The sequence below is a fragment of the Haliaeetus albicilla genome, chromosome 8, assembly GCF_947461875.1.
Source record: "Haliaeetus albicilla chromosome 8, bHalAlb1.1, whole genome shotgun sequence".
In the NCBI taxonomy this organism is placed as follows: domain Eukaryota; kingdom Metazoa; phylum Chordata; class Aves; order Accipitriformes; family Accipitridae; genus Haliaeetus; species Haliaeetus albicilla.
Window position 1 is genome coordinate 41,858,880 of NC_091490.1, and position 20,012 is coordinate 41,878,891.

The following is a 20,012-nucleotide window of genomic DNA, read 5'->3' on the forward strand; positions in this document are numbered from 1 at the left end:
GATCTCCCAGCTCTGCTGGAATCTCTGAGCAAATCTTGCCCCACAGAAGACAGGGACAGACAAGATGCTCGTTCCTTCCCAGGAAAACCAAAACCACAGAAAAACTGAAGTCACACAGCCATGATTTTGAGAAGCCTTGGTTCTGCAGAGTGCCCACTCCCAGCAGTGAGCACACAGGGTTTGGTGTACACTTAAAAGAAAAAAGGACCCCAGTTTTCACAGGCACTCAGACATCACAGTAGATGAATCACGGCTCTACTTATACAGAGAAGCACTTGCACACACATGAACTCTCCATCTGCACCTGCAAAGCTGAATTGTTGGCTTTGAAAAGAAGAGGACAAAGTGATTTGGCCAGGAGTGTTACAGCAAACCAGTGGCAAGAACGGGACCATGGAGCCCTGACACTGGATTTTCCACTGTAAACATCCTCTCCCCTCCTGACTCTACTGCACAAAGAGCCAGGAACGGAGATTTCTGCTTGCAGTCTCCTGCTTTTGCAGGAGCCAATGCAGGTAGCAGCCCACCTACCACCAGTGCCCACTTTCACAAGCCAACAAGGCCACCCTGAGCCCAGGTGGAACACAGCAGCTAGCTTTAACCATCCATCCTGGGTGCTCATAAAGAACCTACAAGAGCATTGGCTGCAACATCCAAGTGGGACCCTGGATAAATACTTGGGCAAAAGGCTTGTGCCAGGTTCCTTGCTGCCAAACACCTCACTGTTCCTGCTACTCAAGACAGGCAGCTCAAACTGAAGTTTGGGGTATGTCTTTATGAATACTAGTGGCACTGTCTGAAGCACAGACTGACCCACAGCTACACATCAAAAAAGTGGCCCTGTAGTGAACCTCTTGGAGCCCAGCTCACTTCCCGGGCTTATTAAATGAAAAAGAACAAAAGGAAACATTACCTTTCTGCACATGAACGTTTCTCCCTGCAAAGAAGGGCTAAATATGAACTGAACAAAACGCAGGAGTGAGGCAAGGGCAAATATATCCCCACTTGCCTACTGCAGAGAAGAGAGAAAGCACTGTTCAAAAAAAATCTCCCAGCAACAAAAGGTCGAGGATCCATTCAATCCCCTGTGACCACATCATCTTAATAAACCCTGATAACGAAGTGATTACGTTAAAAGCTGTCAAGGGCTACGCTGACCAGAGCAGCCCTCTCACCAGCTTCAAGCGGCTTTGCTGGGGAGGAAAAAAAAAAGTCATAATTCAATAAGCTTGGAAGACTCTATTCCCCACTGATCTGAAGTGATCAGCCTTCATGTCGAAGGAACATTACATTCAAGTCACTGAAGATTTTCACTTTTTTTTTTCCTTCCCCTTTTCATTTTTTAGAGCAGGAATTGAAAGGCAGCAAAGATAAAAACTGTGTTAAACTGGAACTGGTTCACTCAGGGGAAGGAGAAACATAATACTCTTTCTTCGGATGCTGTTTTGAATCCAGCCCCGGCAAGTAACATGACAACGGTCACTAGTGTCTGACAGATGCCTGAAAGGCAAGAGCAGGAGAGGACAATATGGGCGAACTGGGTGGAGATGGGGCCGGGAGAAGGGGGAGGAAGGCTCCGGCAAGAGCTGTCAGGCAGTTCCCTCCCCTTCTGTCCAGCTCCTTGGCAGTCTTAGGGGCAACCTGAGATTCAAAGCAGGCTGCGAGGACCTACCTGCCTTATGTCCCTCTTAGGTGGGACTGGGAACAACAGGAAGGCACTGGTGGAACGCTAAAGATGTTGGAAAATAAGATACATGATAAGGTACTGAGCACTTCTTTAATGCTAAAAAGGAGAGGGGGATACTTTGCTGGCTCTAAGCACTAAAGCCTGCTCCTGCCGGCCTTCTCCAAGGGAGGTGAAGCACGGGTGGAAAAAAGGAGCAGGGGAACAGCAGAGTCACTTACTTTCAGCTACGCAGCCTATCAGCAGCACAGAGAGGAGGTTCACGAGGGAGACCAGCGAAGGCATCCCAGGGCTGGGAAGGATCCTCATCCTCTGCAATGGCCTTCAGCCCCAGCCAGGAAGGCTCCGGGTCAGCAGGACTCACAGCGTCTCCCCAGCGTTGTCAGCACCTGTGGAGGCACAAAGGTGAAGGGGAGAGCACTTAGAGAGAGGAAGGAGGGCAGCCAACATTGCAGAGGGAGGGGGCAGCCGAACAGAGCCCGGAAAGGCAGCGGAGTCCCAAGAAAGCAATTACTGCGCGCAGTCCCTGCGGGGAGGCCAGGCAGCCCTTCGCCTTGATGCCACAAAGGACTGGGCCAGCTCCATCGCCAAGCAGGCTGGTGGGGGCACGAGGCCAGCCTGCTCCAGCCTCGGCAGGTAATGGCGAATTTTCGTGCACGCACTCACGCAAAGGGAGGGAACGGCGCAAGAAAGAGAAGCGCAATCGGGAGGCACCAACTGCAGAGAGCCCGTGTTCAAAGTTTAACACCCGTCGGCTTCTCTCCCTCCCCAACACTGGAGAAAGGCAGCACTGGCCGAGCAGCAGACGAGCAATGAGGTGTGAAGGGATCTGACCCGACAGGGCCCAGGGACCCTCTTAAAGGGCGATTTTTCCACAAAAGCGCAGGACAGGCGAAGAAAAAATGAAACCTCACACATGAAAAACCTGGGAAGGAAGAAAAAAATCCCCCACGAGGGAAGATGAAGCAGGAGATGTCTCCTCTGTGTCTCCTTTTGTTTGCTGAGGTTCCATGCAATTGGGGGAGGGATTTCTTTCCTGCCCAGGCAGGCTCTCTGCTGTGCAGAACTCACCCCAACATAGCAAGCCTGAACCTCAGTGCTGGAATCAGCATAGGTGTCCCAGAGCCCCTCTTGCAAGGCAAATGCACACTAGTGAGTCTCCCAGGCTTCTTACCATGGCTGGGATTACAGCAGCTATTCTGCACGTCTGAGAGTCCCTACCCTGCTCGGTGCCTCAGTTTTCCCACCTGCAACACACAGAGGAACCGCGTTACTGAGCTAACGCAAAACTGAAGAGACAAAACCTGGAGCAGGGGGTACCACAGTCGATCCTGACAGACCAAAAGGCACAGCAAGCAAACACAACCTCCATAGGATGCGGGACAGATTTGCATCTGACTGCTTCTGCCCTGGATGTGGCAGAATGTGGCTGCAGGACAGCACCAGCACGTTAGCATGGCTGCAACAGGGGAGAGCAAGCTCAGCACCAGTCTGCTGCCCTTGCCCTGCCGGCACATTTCCATGGAGACAACTCCTGGCTCCAAATGGAGCTGCCTGCTTACAGCTTTATCCTGATCCCTTTTTGCAAAGCTGGAATGGCATTAAGGGAGCTGTATTCTTAGCAACTACCCCAGTCCTGTGTGTCAACACTGGTAAATGCTTCCTTCAGTGACAGAGGCGAGCTTTGCCCCAGAAGGGCTGAAAATAGAGTGAAAACTGCAGCCACAACCTCCTCGTAAGGTCAGCAGCTAAGAGGTTCCTCCATCAGACAGACTCTCAGCACCAGAATAATGGGCCAGAGTTGTGTGAAGGATGCTCTCAGATCTGTACAGATTCCTTCCCGCTATCAGTTACCCCAATTAAAAATCAAAACCCGGGTTTATCACCTTTTGGAGAAAAGCCAGGTAGGAGATACTGTACAGTGATCAAAGGCTTTAAAAGGACTAAGGGGATAGTGAGGTTGCTTAAGCCTTCTGATACACATCAGGGTATGAGACCATCAGGACAGGCAGTGTGAAGGGGCATTTTAATCTTTTCCTGTCCCATTAACTCTCCAAGGCTGAACTGTACAATTAAAAGAAAAGCCAGGATAAACAAGAAGTCCCCATATGTACTCAGTCCTAAAGAGCAACTTTTCAGAGAGAAGCTTTGGACTTGCACTTTGAGGATTACAAAGCCTCTGCTGTGTGCTCTGTGCTAGTCTAGATCCATGGCACTTCAGTGCTGGCTTGTGAAAACCAAGCATAAATACCGATCCTCTCACAAAAAAAGAGAAAAAATCTGGATTATACCACTGGGAATCTCTTCAAATGTTTGTTCTAGACACACTTAGAGAAACACACAGAGGCTCCAGCCAAACTTAACGCGGGGTTCACAGGGTTCCAGGGTGCAGAACAACGCGTTGGGGTTTCTTTTGTTGTTGTCAGAGGCGAGCAGAGACCGGGAACATTATGAATAGCTGTGATAGTAACTGTTAATTAAACTGGGGATGCGGTATCAATGCCAGCACAACAAATGGAACCGAGTTGCTGTTCGCTGGCTCTCCCTTCTCCCTGCTTCAGTCATGCAGCTCCTAGTTCCCACCAGTGAGGCTGGAGGGGGAGAGGGCAGGAGTCAGGGAGAGCAAGCATCCTCCCAACCGTTTTAGTTCTCTATATTAAAAAAAACCCGCCAGGGCTAGCTCAGCCAGCATTTTAGAAACTCTTGTTTTTCTTCATCAGAGCAATATGCCCCCCACCGCAGTCCCAGTAAATGCCACCAAACATCTCCTTGAGCCTCGTCTGCTCTCCAGATGTGGCACCAGTGACCTTCCACAGCTCAGAGCAGTCAAGAGGCTCCCCGATGATGGAGCTGAATGCAGGCATGTCAGGGAAACGTTCCACCTCCTCTGAAGAGAGGAGCCTGGCAGCTCCACTCTCCCACATCTAGCACGGCTTTCCATGCCACATAATGGGCTCTGATAGAGAAGGTCTTGTCCCACATCTAGCATGGCTTTTCATGCCATATAATGGGCTCCGATAGAGAAGATCTGGTAAAGGGGATATAGCAACAGCTCCAAGATTAGAGAAGGAGATGCCAGAGGGTGACACTTCCGCTCCAGTGCTAATGTGCTTCCCGAGCCCTTGATGGAGACAGAAAGTGCTGGCAGAGATATTAGGACATGTCAACTTCAATCCAGCAACTCATCCTTCAGAGCAGGTATGTCACTGGCTGTCTCCCCCTGGATACGGGATTTTCAGGACAGCAAGATGTGCACCGACCTGGTTCCCCTGCAGATATCAAGGAGGGACTGGGACAGGAGTTTGCTCTGCTTTCTTGATAGCACCCTGGCAATTGGGAGACTGGAAACAGACTCTCATCCACTGCACGATTCCTGCCTACAATGCAGAACACGCAACATTTGGAAACCCAGCTACCACGCAACAAGGCGCTCCTGCCCTCCCAGCGGTGCTGAATTCAAGTGGGAATTGCTTTGATGAATGCTCAAATCACAAGGGTTTCATCACCCATCCTCTCCCCTTCTCTGCACGTGCACAGCTTACCTTGTCTATGCTCTTTGAAGCAGGTTTGCATCACTCCTCCTGCCTGTCTGCTGAGCACCCAGCCAAGCCCCTGGCACCATAAAAGTAAACATAATGGCAGCTTTCCTGCACTGCTCCATGGACCTGCAAACCCTCACTAAATTCTCTGGCACAGCATCTCCTGCAGCACAAGCAAACCACCTAATAGACCTCAATCCTTGCTAAAGAATGCAATTAAGTGAAGCCATGGCCCCCAATGGGGTCAGATTTGTGCTAGATACGGTCACATTTCAGGAATAAGATTAATTCTTACAGTAAAAGAGCTCCTGTAAGGCATTCATTCTTGTGCACTGCCTGATCTCTAGCTGTAAGTATGTACATGTGTGCATCTTGTAAGCACTGAACACAGGATCTTGAAGAGTATTATAAAAAAGAATAAAACTGAGAAGCGTTTCCAAGAAGCAGCTTCCCATTGTGGCTCCTCCAGCTAGTACCGAGAGCGAGGGATCTCCAGGGACCCAAGGGTGCTAGGCACAAAGGGTAAAATGCTCAGAAGCACCTACATTTCTTAAGAGCTTAAGTTCCATTGAGAGTCAAAGGGACTTAACCTAAGCCGCTAAGATGCTTTTGAAGATTTTCCTCCCAGCAACTCCCATTTCAGAGGGTGCTGGACACCTAACTCCCTTAAGCTACTTTGGGTATCAGAGGGGATATAGGAGGAGGGGGCTTTATCTACAGACCAGTTGGCTAACTTGGTCCCGGCTGCTTAAAGAGGGAGTCTGTGGGAAATGCTGCTAAAAACAAGTGTCTGCACAGTTGCAGACATGGGGATGGGTCAGAGCTACTCAGGTATTTTGCCATATGTTACTTTTTCTTAGCCCCCATGGAGCCAGTGATGGAAAAGTTTGCTCTGCATTTAAAAAAAAGTCCAGGAGGGAGGGATCATGCCTTCATTTCAGATTCATTAGAATGTAACAACTTGGAAAAAACTTCACAAAAAAGCATTTGGGCTTCCTTCTGTGCTTTCACCTGCATGTGAAAAGGAGAAGGGCAATTTTAAAGAAATTCTCTGCAAAAAGTTCCACACAGATCGAGCGGATGATTAAACATCTTCATTTTCAGTAGCTGCTGCAGGAGAATTACTCCCATTAGACATATCAATCGAAGCAAACACCTTGCAGGCAGAGGGCTGCACTGAGGTCTCTTTTCCTTCCAGCAGCACCGGCTTAGTTTGTGCTGCATATTAACAAAGGTCAGTGGGTCACTTCATTTCCTCCCAGCAACCTCTTTAAAGAAAGAAAGAAGAGCTTTTAGCACAACCACTAGCTCATTTGTCACCTCCCCTGGGGAGGGGAGAGATGAAATTTAAATTCGCCACCCCACATTTCTATCTTGCTCCTATCACCCTGCCCTCAGCAAACTCAACCCCACCAGAGCTGGGACAGGGATACCAGCGCTGGTGGCTCGTGCAATGCGGGCAGCTGCCTGCTTGGACCTGGCCCAGGACCCCACCGTGGGACCTTCCCCGTGGGTGCTGGGGAGCAAGGAGATGCCAACGTGCAATGCTGTCCCTGGAAGCTCGCGTGGCCCATGCCTCCATACTCAGGTTGCTTTGGTGGCAAGTATTAGCCTCTTTTTCTGAGGAAACAGAGCATGAAGACATGAGCTTCAAAGTATGAGTTTCTGACACTCGTTTCCCTCTCCCCACCCACTAACGTGCTGACCAGCTAAGCCCTATCTAATAGGAAGGGAGAGACCGCAGCCATCATAGTTCCCTATCAGGCACTTGAAAGCCAGCATCAAGGCAGAAAGGGAGATGCTGCCAATGCCTCTGCTCGAAAAGCAGCCACTTGACCTCAAATCTTGGTTAGACAGGAGAGCCCCCGAAAAAGCTCACCCAGACAGCCAGGTCTGCGTGCAACAGCATCATTGCTGCTGCTCACAGGGTTAGCTCAGGGGAGAGAAAAAACAAAACAAACCTGCCAGCCACAAAAGCAAAATGCTGTAAGTCCCAGCGAGACCCAGTGCCAGAACTGTGCACATCCTTCCCCCACAACAGGGAGACTCCTCATGCTCTGCAGACCTCCCTGTGCCTGCTGAATCACGCTCATTAGACCAGCAAAGCCCCCAGAATGACTTTGCCTTCCGGGCCACTTCATCTCAGCAAAGACGCCCCGGAGATGTGGGAGCCTGTTGCTGCTCAGAGGACCAGTCTCTGCTGGAGCACGGGGGACTGCCGTGCTCCCGTCTCCCACAGGACTCACCTTCCCCACACTGCTTCAGTACACCTTAATAACACAAATACAACCCCTGTGCACCAGCAAAACTCACCTCAAGACTAACTGGTGGCTTTAGGTGCCTAGCTCCAAGGGCTGTGCAGAAAGGACTGATCTCAAAAGACTATGATCCTGCCCAAAAAATGAGATGTCAGAGTATTTCCAGGTCAGCCCCTTCCCCTCCGAAGCTGCCGGACACAGTTCCTCTTCTACACTCGAATGCAGCTCCCCAGCCCACTTCAAAACGCAGGCCGTGGTCTTGGCAAACACAATTAGAGCAGCCAGTAGAGATCCTTCAGAGCTAAGCATGACTGTTTATCTATCAGGGAGTTACTTAGATCTTGTAAAAAATATTTACAAGAAAGAGGCAGAGTATTATCTTCCATGGGGAAACAAACACAGATGGAGAAAAAAGAGCTTTGATCAGGACTGTCTTGGTCCTATACGCTGCTTTTCATCCCCAGATCTCCAAGTGCTTTGATATGACAGTATTATCCTTTTTTACAACGTGGGAAACCAGAAGAAACTGCACACTAAGACAGCACTCTGAGCATGAAGTCATACTGCCTCTCGCTGCGCTTGCACGCATACACACACACACACACACACACACTCTTTTTCTTTCTTCCTGCGGCATTTCTGGTCCTCCCATGCGTGCAAAGTGCCCAGCACAGTCCCCAAGCAATAGGCACAAGGGGCCTTTTGGGATGCAGCAGTGCAGGTGTCGCAAGAGATGCTAGTCCCAGCCTGGGGGCACGATGGCATGGCAAGGGTTAAGCTGTGGTCACTGCAGGAGAAATGAGACAGGAGAGCTCCGAGTTGGGTTCGAATGGTCAGGAGAAATTAATTTCCCCCCACCGTGTTCCTCGCAGCGACAGCTCTGACAAGCGGTGATGTATCTGAGGCGGCCAGGAAGCGTTCGGCAGGTGCGGCGCAGCACGGACAGGGGCAGAGGGGACATCACTGCAGCCAGAGGCAACCAGCAGCGAGGGGACGAGGAGGAGGAGGAGGAGGAAGCAGCATAGTTCCCCTGGCCAGGCTGCACCCCAGTTAAGCCCAAGCCCACATTTGCTGTGGGGTGCTGTGACCGCAGCGCAGGGAGGACCCCGAAGGACCACCCTGCTGCAGCGAAGGCAGAGCAAAAAGCCTGTGCTGGCGGCAGCACCACGGCATTGCCAGCGAGAGGGAGGCAATGCTGGAGCAACCAGAAATCCCGGGAGCATCCTCCTGGGCCCTGTGCAGAGCTGGGCTGAAGATGTGGCTTCTCTGCTTCTGTGGATGCAGGGCAGGAGCTAGACTCTCCTCCGGGATGCACAAAGGCATGAGGCAGGGAAGAATCTGACCCAGGATCACGTTCCCCCTGCCCCATCCCCTTCCTCTCGCTCACGGGCAAACACACACCATCCTTCAGCATTTACCAACAAACCATTGCAGATCTCCACCGAGAGCCTGACAGCATCATGTCGACAACTACATTTCCTTGTGGTTCAGGGTAATACTTTGCATTTCTTTTTTCAGGCCTTCGAGCTTTATTTATTTATTTAGGAAGTCATTCATCATTAGCCCCAGCTTAGCTGCCTGACAGACTGGGAGTTCCTTGGGGCACAGACCGCATCTCGTCTCTGCGCTCGGCACGCGCACGCCGACAGCGCTGGGTAAATAATCGTCCGTCAGCCTCATCTCACAGCATCCTCAGCACAGCCAGCCTCCGCATGGGGAATAAACATGATCTTCTGCGAGAAAATAATGCTAAAGAGAAAATCACCTGCATCCCCTTCCCAAGGCACCTGCACCCCAAGCCTGGGAGCCGGGCAGGTGGGTGACACTGGATTATCGCAACGTGCTCAAGACTGGTGGGGAAACAGAGGGCAGCAAAGGAGCACACACCCAGCACCAAACCACTCTGGCCTTTGGGACACTAGGCACGCTGCCAACTAAGATGATAATGATACATGATTCAAAAAAATATCAAAATCTTCTTTTTCTTTGGCCCAAATGTTTTCAGCAGTTAGGGATTCCTGAACAAGTCTGAAGAAAAGGAATATATGCCCACTTCTGACCTACAGCAAAGGCACCAGGCTGCAGTTCCTTCATACACACACCATCCCTTGCAAGAGACTTGACATCATTTATAGTCATGGTGGTCACTAGCAACCTGCAGGTCTGCATCCCATTACACAAGTCCTCACTCTGAAATTCTTGCGCTGGCAGGAGCACTAACACCTCTCCCCATCACAGCCATCCCTTCTCCGACCTGGGCAACGCAACCATAATCATCATTGGACCTTTTCCAAATCAGAGATATCAAGCACCACTCAAACCAAGCAGAGGAAAAAAGAAAAAAAAACCCCAAACCTCAACAACAGCCCACCACCAGCAAAACTGCAACAGCTTTACTCATATCTGGAGTCCAAAGCTGTTTTCCACCCCAGATCAAATGAAGGTTCAGATCAGTGCTCCACCTTCCCGGGGAGGAAAGACTTCCTGGACTCCCATCCGTGTACATCAAGCTAAGAACATAAGAGAAAAACCCTGAACAATGAGGAACCAGTGCTTTTCTGACTTGCAGCATGGCATGAAGATGACCTGTACTGGGAAGAGCCCATCCAGATGGCATCTGTCCCTCTGAGCAGGCTAATCCCTCCCGCTTTGGCTTACTGCTCGCTTTCACATAGCAACGTGGATGCCGCTGCACCTTGCAACCTTCTCTCCAAACCCCTCGCTCCCTCCCTCAGGTCTGCATGGGGACTCCCTTTGCCATTAGCAGAAGGAGGGAGTGACGGCCCCCTCCTTCACCCCAAAACCCCTGTGCAAGCAGAGGGGATTAAACCTCATTCCTGGGGCTGACAACGCTGCTCCTCACTGATGGCAGCTCAGCTGCTGATAGAAACCTGCCTGGCCTTCCTCCAGCTCCGGCATGGTTTTCTGCTACTCTCTGAGGGCAACTTAAGCCGCTTTCTCACAGAGTAGGTGGTTGTTACTGAAGAGTCTTGTGCAAACCCTCCCCTGAGGATAACCGGTGGGTTCCCAGCCCCAGCAGCTGGGCCAGAAGCACAGGAGGCCAGCCACTGCCCCACAGAGGCAACCATCACGCCGGGGCAGGACTGAGGCCAAGTGATGCAACCTGCCCACCCGTTGCTGCTGTGAGTTTGTGTCCAAGCAAAGCATCTTTCACCAGCCTTCAGCCCAAGCAGAAGACAGAAAAGAGATGAAAAATTGAAAGGAGAAAAAAAATTAAAGAAATAAAGTTAATTAGGAACATGGGGGTACTTTATCAGTTCCAGCTCAGAGTGCTGGACTGGCGTAGGGTGTCACCAGCCCTCTCGAAAGAACAAGCTTCTCATTACAGGCAATTGCTGATCGATTGCCTCCATTCGTTATCTTCATCAGGGCTCAGGCTCCTTGGAGCTCTCCATCGAACCTGACACTGAGCACCCAGGCAGCTTGATGGGCCCCGTGGGAGGGTCGTGGCGGGACCCTCCTGGTGCTCCCATGGGAGCCCACCACCCAGTGCAGGCACCCCTCTGCCACCAGCATTGCCCCAAGGAGGGGAGCGCCAACACCCTCGGCTTCATCCAGATTTTGCATGACTCCTTTTTTTCCCCAGGTAGACGCAGTCCCAAATAATATTAGCTACGATAGAAATAACCCCCAAAATCCCCAAACCACATGCACGCACACCTCAGGCCAAAACCAAAACCCAAAACTCTCCAAACACAACACCCTGGAGAATTTCAACTAACCACTACAGAACCAGGCAAGGACTCTGCTCCCTCACACCCCAGTGAACCCAGAGAGGCTCCTGTTCAGTAACACAAAGTTGGTCTGGATTTACATTAAGGCAGAGGAAAACTTAAACTCCCCGCTTATCATTTTTAGTGCCCCCCATGGCCAAGAGATGCAGAGGGACTGCGCTTGATTTCTCATTCTGGAACAGGCAATTAAACCCAGAGGCTGGAACAGCTCAGACCCACATACAGGCAAGCCAAAAGCCTTGGGAAACAAAAGAGGAAAGAAATACATTTCCTTCTATGGCCTGTACGTGGCATGGCCACTCTTGTCTGCACACCCCTGGGTAGCCAGGCTGGGAGATGACACGGGAGTGCTGTGGTCCCTGTGCAAGGACAGACCCGCCTGCACACACTCTGTTTATCAGCAAAAAACAAATGACAGGACATAAAAGTAGTGAAGCAAACACGCAAAGTTTAGTGTAATTACTATTTGGTGGTAAATGAAAATCATTGTGGCAACATTGCAGCTGATGATCTGTTTTGCTTCCTCATACCCCACGAAAAAGGTACAGTTGTGCTTCAACTGGGAAAGGTTAGAAGCAGCAGTGGGAATAGGAGGGCGAGTTTAGCTGCCCTGTGTCCCGCACAGCGCAACCGTACCAGCAAATCCCCCAGCAAGTGACGACGGGGATCCTGAGCCACAGTAAGAAGGATAGAGAGGCTCATCTTTCTTGGTCCATACCATAGGGCTGGCTTTGCCGCCACAGCTTGCATCTTGCCGATTAGCCACCAGCAAGTAAAGCTAATCAAGGTTATTAGTAAGTGCTGTCTTCCCTGGGTTTTGCGGCAGCCTGCTCAGGAGCCCTGCATGCGAGGATGTTCGCCCAACCTCTGCGTACTGGGGACGCTTCACCCTGCCACCAGGACCCACCACTGGCCAGTACACAAGGCAATGTGGCTCCCGCAGCCGCAGGCCCATCAACGCCCCCATACATGTTTTTTCCACCCCAGGATCAAGCATGCTGCAGTTACAACCAACACAAAGGCAGAGCGCACCCCTCGGGCACTGAGGGCACAGGGATGACATTCTGGGTCCTCCTCTCTCTCTAGTTCAACCTTTCTTTTCCTTCAGTACCTCTCCCCCCATCATTTCCCTGCCAGGCGCCGCATCCCTCCCAGCCAACACAGGGGGTTAAACTCCATAAAGAGGATTTGGTTTTGAGCTTGCAAGACAGAAGATGAGCAAATCCCTTCCCTTGCTCTGGCAGGAATCCTGTGTCTCAGACCCACCAGCCAGGAGAGATTAAGAAAGGAGGAGAGAAAGAAAAAAACTCATCCATTACTCGCTGCCATGATCTCATCTGAATTTAAGAGCTAAGCTGGGAGGATGCTAGGTCACTGCTTGGGCTGGTAGAGCCCTGCAGACCAGCAGACACCAGAGCAGACTGGACAGAGTCTTAGGCTGCACTGCTCAAGGTCAGCAACAGGGCTAGGAAGCTGCATCCACGCTCCTTGCTTGCTTTCCCTCTGATTTAATTCTGGCCTGTCTGTCTCAGGAAGCCTCTGGCTCTTGTCACATCCTTGCAGAGAGCCCCAGCTCTAGCGGGTGTCTTTACGAGTTACCTTAATGCATTGAATGAAGCCCCACAAAACACACCAGCGTGCAGCAACGCCCAAGTGGTGCAAGCCAGGAATGCTTCTGAGCTGAGCAGCTCGGCCAGGCAGGGCTTTGCTGCGATTTTCATCTTCCATACGAGATGCAAAATTAAGAGGCTGCTAAATAAGCAGGAATTGGGAGTAACATCATCCTCGTGATACTCCAGCTCCTGCCTGACAGCCTGATCTCGCCCTGTTGGCTTACTTCTATTAAATATGATTTTCCTCCCTTTACTGCTCTGAGCAGCTGTAGCAGCGCGGTCCTGCCGGGCTAACAGACATCCCACTCCAGAGGTAGCTGCATTTCATTGGTTAAGATAAAGCAACCCATACGCAGCCTGTCCACACCAGGGATGCATCAGAGGCAGCTTAAAACATTTATAAGCGTTCAGAGATTGATAATATCCCTCCTACAGCAGGCTGTAGGAAAGGAGCTCGCGAGAGGACCCTGGGAGAACCTACCCATTACCCAGGATTCAAAAAGACTCCACCTGGCAGGCTCGTCATTTTTTATTTTACTTTAAACCAACATAAGCGTTTTTTTGACAAGCTGGTGAGATCATCTAGGTGTCTTTGTTACCAGTCAATCATCACAGAGATCAGGCAAAGAGATTTTTCTGAGTAGGCTGGCTGAGTATTCACGACAATGTTTTTGTAATACCAAAGAGCACATATGCACACTCACGCACACCCCCCGTGAGAAGCGGGCAATGAATTAAACATGCAATAATATTTACTTGGCAGGTGAAGACGATCAGCATGCAACGGGCTAAGCCTGGCCAGGGAGAAGGATGCTTTTATCCTCCATTTTCAGCAGGGCAAGGAAGAGCACTGCCTCATAAAAGCAGATTCTTTCACTCTTGATGAGTGCGGCTACAGGAAGCTTTCCAGAGCCCATGACCCCTCTCTGCCCGCCCAGCCAACGCGAGCACTCGGTAATGACTTGTCCATCTTTGGAGGCACTGAGCCAAACAGGAACGTGTCCAACAACAAATCTCTCCTTCGGACGCGCAGAAGCCACCATATTGCAGAAAATGCTTTTATTCACGCTGCACCATCTGGAGTCGCCAGGAAATGCAACTTTTTTGTCCCCATCAATTACGGAAGAGAGAAATCTGCGGTCCCCTGAAAAGCAAAACTTTCTGCTTTCTCCCCACGCAATGGGAGCAGAGATGGGTGAAACAGAGCTAAGCCCCCTCTGTAACACACCGGGGTTTTATAACCCCCCAAGCCCCCACACTCTCTGCTTTTGGGAGCTGACCCACAGCCTCCCCCATCCCAGCTCAGACCTGTCTGCACCACTCAGGGGTTCCACCTTGCTGGAAAACAGAGTTTCTTGTGCTTAAATTTCTTAAAACAAGAGGAGGTGAGAATCCCCCATCCTCTCTCTTTCACCAGAAGCAGGGGACGGTGTGGCCGGTCCGGAGGGGCAATGTGGAGTATTTCCCAAGGGGAGGACATCGCCGGTGCCCTGCGGGAGAGGCTGTGTGGGGCTGAGCCGGCAGCGGGGCCACAGCCAGGCAGCCCAGGCAGACAGGGAGCACAGCCTAGGGACGGGAACACCATCACTGCAGGTTTTTAAGAAGGCCAGGCATGCATCTGCGCAAACGACTTCCAAACGCGCGATGCTGCCTTGGGCCAGCGAGAGGGACTAATTGACCTTCCAACCTCCCTTCTGTCGTTACTTTCTATGATTTTACAGCCTCTCTAAATGGTTCATTTATTCTGAGTGAATCCCTGCTGCATTCGCTCATCAGCCAGTTGTGCAGCACCTTACTCTGGCCGTGCAGTGCGAGGGCAAACCTGCTGCTGGTGCATGGACAAACCCAGCATGGGGCAGCCCACAGGGAAGAAAATAAGTGGTGAGGGAACCCCAAACACCTCTTGCTGAAAGAAAAGTGTTAAGAAGCATCTTAAATCCCTCAACTTCAGGACTGTTCATTGGCCTGAATTAAAGCCCAGACCCTGAAGGAGATATGTCATGGCCAGAGTGGCTCTTGCCTTGGAGGGGTCAGTGTTTCCACCAACAAGGACACCAATTAAAGCTTGTAATGAGGCAAGCCCAGGACCCTGCTAAGCCGTGAGCAGCCTTCGCCCAATGCTCTCTCTGCTAATAACCCGGTGCTGCGGCCGAATGATGGGTGCTGGGCTGCCTTAAATATTTATGACAACCGTAGATTGCTTCTTTCTTCTCCATAATGATTCCTCTGCACACACAACCCCCCGCGAGTCTGTTAGCGCCTGTCACTGCTCAGGCAGAAAGGACTGGTCTCCTCCCAGCACACCTCCAAGAGCATCGGCACGTCTCTGGAGCAGCAAGGCAGGGTGCCAGGGCGGGATTTTATTTTGTTTTTAAAGCCTCCCCCCAACCCTTTCCCACTACAGCCTCAGCTCCAGTTCTCTCGTTAATCTAATTGTTCTCCTAATGAAGATCTGCAATTCCTCAAACATTAATTACCAACGGCAGCAGCAGCAGCAGCTGTGGAACAAGAGCTCCCTGTTCCTAATAATATGCTTCACACTTTTGCCTGCCACAGCTCAATTTAGCTTTGCGTGATTTGGCTAGGGGGAGATAAATAATATTCCAGCTACGGGGCTCTGCAGACAACCCCAGGAGGAAGCAATGCTCTCCCCATGCCCAAGGTGCTCTGGAGCACTGTGGGTCCTCAGCTGGCTGCTAAAAACCCCCTTTTTTATCCCACCTGCAGCTCCAGCCCCCAGCCTGGGGCTGTGCCTGCATCACGGCACCATCTCCATCGCACGCAGCTTTCAGCAGGTGTAAAGAGCTCTGCAAACAGCTGGACCCACGCCAGCTGGAAGCAAAAGAGAGGTGCTACATCCACGGTCCCTGTCCGTACGCTAAGCACTACAGTAGTGCAAATAAACCAGCAAGAAAGTGAGAGCGTCGGTTGGGAGGAAAACAAACACGAGTAGGATGAGCTCAGGCGGTCGGGAATGAGTCAGGGGATGGAGGCAGAGAGAAGGGGGAGAGCGGTTGGAGGGAGGGCGAAGCTCAAGCCGTTATTTGTTTCACTCACAGTAAAATGGAAAAATAAATGAACGGGAAGGTTAGTGATGACGGTGAAACTGGAGTACGACTGCAGGCCTGGAGGGAAAGCTTGCGCACGCACTGTCGCCCGGTCCCAGGCAGGCTGCCAGGGCAGATGCACCGGGAGGGATGGCTCAGGGGTTGCGGCACGGCACGCTGCGATCAAGGCAGCTCCTGCAACCGGTGGGCTCGCATGGAAGCAGGGAGTGTCCTGCACCCCCCAGGACCCAGAGCATGCTCCCATCGCGCCCATAAACTGGCAACGGCTTTGGCTATGGCTATGGAGATGAAGGAAAACCAAATGCACAGGTCCAGAGCCAGCACCAATGCTGTCACTGCATTTTGGGGGGCAGCTGATCTCTTCCACACCCCTCATCCACCGTGATCCATAAGGCAGTCATGGAAAAACGCCGTCCACATTCGCAAAGGTCAACCCCTTCCAATCCCAGCACCATTGTCGCCTCCAGCCCAGGGGCGTGCGGGGAGAAAGATGTGCCCAGCCAGAGGAGAGCTGCCAGCTGAGTCCCTCCTTACAAAAGAGGCTCAAAACCATGGGTTAGGAGAAGCAGCTGGAATGACTGGAGCCAGCAAAAGCTGTAGCAGCCCCTCTCGCCAGCACTGCGCAGCCAAAAATACACAAGGGGAACAAAACAACACACACAAAAAAAACCAACCCACAAGAGTTTTCAGTGATAAAAGCAAACAAATACATTTGTGAATAAATATTGATTTGACAGGAAGTCAGACAAACCCTTCCAAAAACACATGCTGGCACCGGGTCCCTCTCCCAGCAAGACGAGCAGCCGTCATCACTTTATGGGTGCCTTTGCATGGTCGGCAGTTTGAGCTGCTTTGCAGGGTTTCAGTTTCCAGGGTTATCGGTCTCCCCTGTGCCGGGCAATCGTGCACTGGCATTGTCTTGAGAGATTTCAAGAAAGAAATGCATGGGCTGGATGGCCAAGGAGCCTGCACTGGGGAAAGTGTGCAGCACAACAAGCAAAAGACCCACTGTTTGCCCTAATCTCTCTTGGGGAGGGGAGAAGTGGCCAGCTAACGCTCTCCAGCACTACAGGCTCAGTTTGGTCTAAAGGAGTTAAATCTTTCCTTCAGCCAAAACGCGGGGCTGAGTCAGAGACCCAGAGTCAGGGGGGTGATGGGATGCTGCTTCACACTCGCTTTTTCCTGACCGCAAACACATCTGCACATACCCTGATCTTTCACGGACACACACACAAAGGCCTTTCATCCCGGGAAAACCCCCACAGCACTGTTGCTTTGCAAAAATTAATTAATGTGCCCATAAGGGGAATTTCAAGATTTGCTTTCCACTACAAAGCAGGCGTCTCTGGGGGAGAGATGGGCACCATTTCATTGATGGCAGCATTGGGATCGTGGGATAAAGTCCAGACCCAGCACACAGCACAGACCTGCCCTTCCCCTGCCTCGCACAATCCTTCATGCATTGGGTTAGTGAACCCCTCGCTGAACCCCACTTTGCCTCTCACAGCCCCCCAAGAGCCACAGCGGTGCAGCAGAAAGCACCGAGCTCCAGCATCACTTGTCTTTGCTGGTTTCCCACTCAATTCCCAGCCTTGCTCTGCTCATGGCATCCAATGGAGGGATCAAGGTGGCAGATTTCATCTGATTCACCCCCAGAATCATCATGCTAGGGGAAAGAAAACCCACCACTTTCAGGGGTTTTCAGGTCATTGCAAACTGGCTGGAGGTCAGCAGAAACACCCCAGATAAGGTCTAGGTGCTGCATCCCAGAGCTCATCAGGCAGCAATCGTGGCCAGCACTCGGCAGACACGTGATTTCGGGGTGAGCATCTTGGCACGGATCCTACACGCCTCCAAAAAAAGGTTTCTTTTGTTCAGCTTCCTCCCAGCACAGCAAAGAAATCCCAGCCCCATGAGCGCCATGAGGGGCCGGTGACGCTGATCACAGCTTTCCTGCTCATTTCTTTTTCAATGAGTGAATTAGCAGGCAGCCAGCTGACTTGAACATCCCCTTATCTCTGCACCAAGCTCGCTGCTGAGGATTTGCATAATTTTAATCTTTCCCACCAATGAGCATGAAAAAATTAGTTTTCCACTATTTTATCTTCTATTTGTGTTCAATAAACAGAGCTGGCGGCTTTGCTCTATGTATTTATACTGGGAACCATGAGGAAGAAGGGCGGGGGGAAAAATCCCACATCTCCAGCACTTGGCCAGGTGGAGGGTTAAACTGGAGGAGGGAGGCTGGGGGAAGGTTCTGCAAAACTGCTTCACAAACTGCAGCTGGAGACGGATTTGAGATTGAAGCCCAAATTTCCTTATCCAATCCCAGTTGTTTTCTCCAGAGTCCCTTTCCTATCTCCCAGCACCAGCAGCCAGGCTTCCTCCCATCATAAAGACCTCTGATTTTCCTCTCAAGCAAAGAGTTTGCTGGACTCGCCTCGAATACAGGCTCTAGATCCCAAAAACATCAGGACTTTAGGGGTTGGGAGGGAGGTGTCTGGCCAATGAGGTCCACCTTGGAGAAACCTCCTTATCTCTATTAGCAGGGAACCACGCAAACGCGGGGATGGGGTTACCACAAGTCCCTCCTCACATTTCTGCACCTAACGAAGGTTTCGGCTCTCGTTGCTGCAGCTACTCAGCTCCGCAAGACCAGTCACGCTCAGCAGCACCCGGCAGATTCAAAGCGCTGCCCTTCGCCGTTCTCCTGGGAGCACGCAGCAGCAGCCCAAGCTCACACCCTTCTCTTTGTTTGCAGGATCCTCCGTCCAAATTGCTCACACTTCATGGAAGGAGGGAAGGGAGAGGGAACCATGCAGAAAATCACTGCCGCCAACGCAGAGCTTTGGGTGGTTTTGAATTTAATGCCTTCTTTAAAAGAAAAGGATGCACCAAATATTAAGCTTGTCCACATAAAAAGCAGCACTTAAAAGAAAGAGCTCCTGCTTTTGCCCTTTCTGATGCAGAATGAGAGCATCATTTTTGGCAGCACGCAGCGGCGAGGGATGCACGCCGAGCCCCATACCCCACACCCATGCACTTCTGGATTACACATCTGAAATCAGGGCTGCTCTGAAGAAAAAGAAAATGCAGAGAAAATTGAGGCTCTCCTTGGATGTACCCCAATCCTGAGCAAGGTTAGAAGTCTCAAGCATGAAAACACATTTTAAATTTCTTTCCTCCCCGTGGAGACAAACACAGGTCGGAGCACCCACCAGACAGAGGCAAGGGGCAGATTTACACCATCTCCAGTAAACCTGGCACAGCCTCTGTGCCCAGGGAGGTCCCAACGAGGTACTGCTGGAGGCAGGTTTGAAGTAAACTGCCCCCAAAATGCAGGGACTAATGGCAGTGGGATGGCTCACGGGACTGGTCCTCATCTTTATGGGGCTGGGGCCCCCCAGACACTTGTTGCGGGGTCCCCCATAAGCACTGTGGGGAGGATGGGGGCGCAAGGAGCCCGGGGCAAGGCAGGGTGCAGTCGCCCCGCAACAGGGCAATGCCAGGCATCCCCCAGAAGCCGGCTTCTCCCTCTCCCTCCGCCCAGCTCTTCCCTCTGATCCCGGCCTCCACATAGCCTCTCCCTGCTACCAGTTAATCTGCACCCGGAGGTGCAATTACCTTCCATACGTTCTCTATTTACGCTCTAGGAACCATATAATTTTCTAGACCAAAAACATAATTAAAGAGTCGGAGCTCCCTGGAACGGAGCCCTCTCTCCTGCCATTGCTCTTATCTTCTCTAAAAATACCCCGGCACAGCAGCCCTGTGCCAAGGGTCAGCTCGCAGCAGGGCTAAGCCATGGAAAGAGGAGCAGCCCTGCTGTGATGGGTGTCCTGTGAGGGGAATGCACCCAAAAGCACCCACTCTGGCCCCAGAAAGGGGCTGCCCTAATGGGAAGCCTGTGCTCTCTCTTGCTGCAGTCGGGGCTCCAAGGGGTTGCCTATGCAAGGAAAGGTTAATTCAGATTTAACTTTTAATGTGGTTTATCTAACCAATTTTAAAGCCTTGGGCAGACAGACTAATTTGAGAATTAAAGGGACTTTGATGATCATTGCTCTTCCAGCAGAACCAATCTGGGGTTGCATCCAG

At 51.4% G+C, this 20,012-nt stretch overlaps 1 protein-coding gene across 8 annotated transcripts in view; it reads right to left on the reverse strand.

Moving 5' to 3' along the window:
- Window positions 1-20,012, reverse strand: part of PTPRS (protein tyrosine phosphatase receptor type S) — a 164,460-nt gene that overhangs the window by 98,511 nt on the left and 45,937 nt on the right. For all 8 annotated transcript variants that reach the window (XM_069790298.1, XM_069790297.1, XM_069790296.1 and 5 more), the window contains exon 2: window positions 1,906-2,073. In XM_069790298.1, coding sequence (XP_069646399.1) covers window positions 1,906-1,993 — 88 coding nt within the window. In that variant the 5' untranslated portion in view covers window positions 1,994-2,073. The remainder of the gene's footprint in view (window positions 1-1,905; window positions 2,074-20,012) is intronic.